This window comes from Penaeus monodon, chromosome 20 (genome assembly GCF_015228065.2).
Source record: "Penaeus monodon isolate SGIC_2016 chromosome 20, NSTDA_Pmon_1, whole genome shotgun sequence".
NCBI lineage: Eukaryota > Metazoa > Arthropoda > Malacostraca > Decapoda > Penaeidae > Penaeus > Penaeus monodon.
Window position 1 is genome coordinate 17,395,772 of NC_051405.1, and position 848 is coordinate 17,396,619.

The following is an 848-nucleotide window of genomic DNA, read 5'->3' on the forward strand; positions in this document are numbered from 1 at the left end:
TTAGCGAAGCCGAACCTATAGTAGCGACGACCCAACATTTCTCCGTCACAAAGAGCAAAATCACCCCCGAGAGACTCCCAAACACATACCTTTCGAGGCGGAGATGAGAAAATAGCCATCCGTGCAGAGTTTCGAGAAGGCTAGATGAACCACAGGTCGTGTGTGGCCGCTACAGGTGAGTGGCGTTTGACGGAGCGTGGCGGCCATAGTACTGCCTCGTCGGGGGGTGGCTGTCGTCTGCCCAATCAGCTGACTCGAGCGGCTTCGTCGTCTAAAACAAATTCGAGTTTGGGCGATCATTGCAAGCCATTATTAGTAAAGGAGTATTCTTTTTTCAGAAATACAGATTTATTTATATTAATTTTGCACTACAATAAATTGTCTTTTTCATTAAATGCGTTCTTTGTTCATGATCAAATTCGAGTCTATTAGAAATTCAAAATTGCTTTATTGCTAGTTTTATTGCTAAATCAGATTATTTCTCGTGCGAAATTTGTAAATTAATATCTTAATATAGACTATGTATATGTATATTTACAATCTTTTTTTATGAGTTTGGGAAATTAATTTGGAGAGCGATAATTTTGGTACGATACATATTTTAAAAATTCTTATTGAAATTGCATTTCAAACTGGAATGTGTTACTCTCAAAAGGTACTCACGTTAACTTAACAGATTTTTACGTAATTTCTAACACCTTCACTCCAGAGAAAATAAATGAATACACGTGTCAGTTATCACTCAAAATGCATAAGCGCTCAGATAAGGGAATGGAAGATTTTCTTCTTTCATTATTTAATACCAGTCTACAGTGAGATGTTTCTGCATTTCTGCTTAGCATTGTAGA

At 37.4% G+C, this 848-nt stretch overlaps 1 protein-coding gene across 1 annotated transcript in view; it reads right to left on the reverse strand.

The window, feature by feature from the left end:
• The window catches only part of LOC119585660 (serine-threonine kinase receptor-associated protein-like), a gene marked incomplete in the record, with an annotated part of 6,974 nt that extends 6,709 nt beyond the window's left edge, over positions 1-265 (reverse strand). The window contains 1 exon segment of the mRNA XM_037934336.1: positions 90-265. Coding sequence (XP_037790264.1) covers positions 90-207 — 118 coding nt within the window.
• Between the last annotated feature and the right edge of the window lie 583 nt (positions 266-848).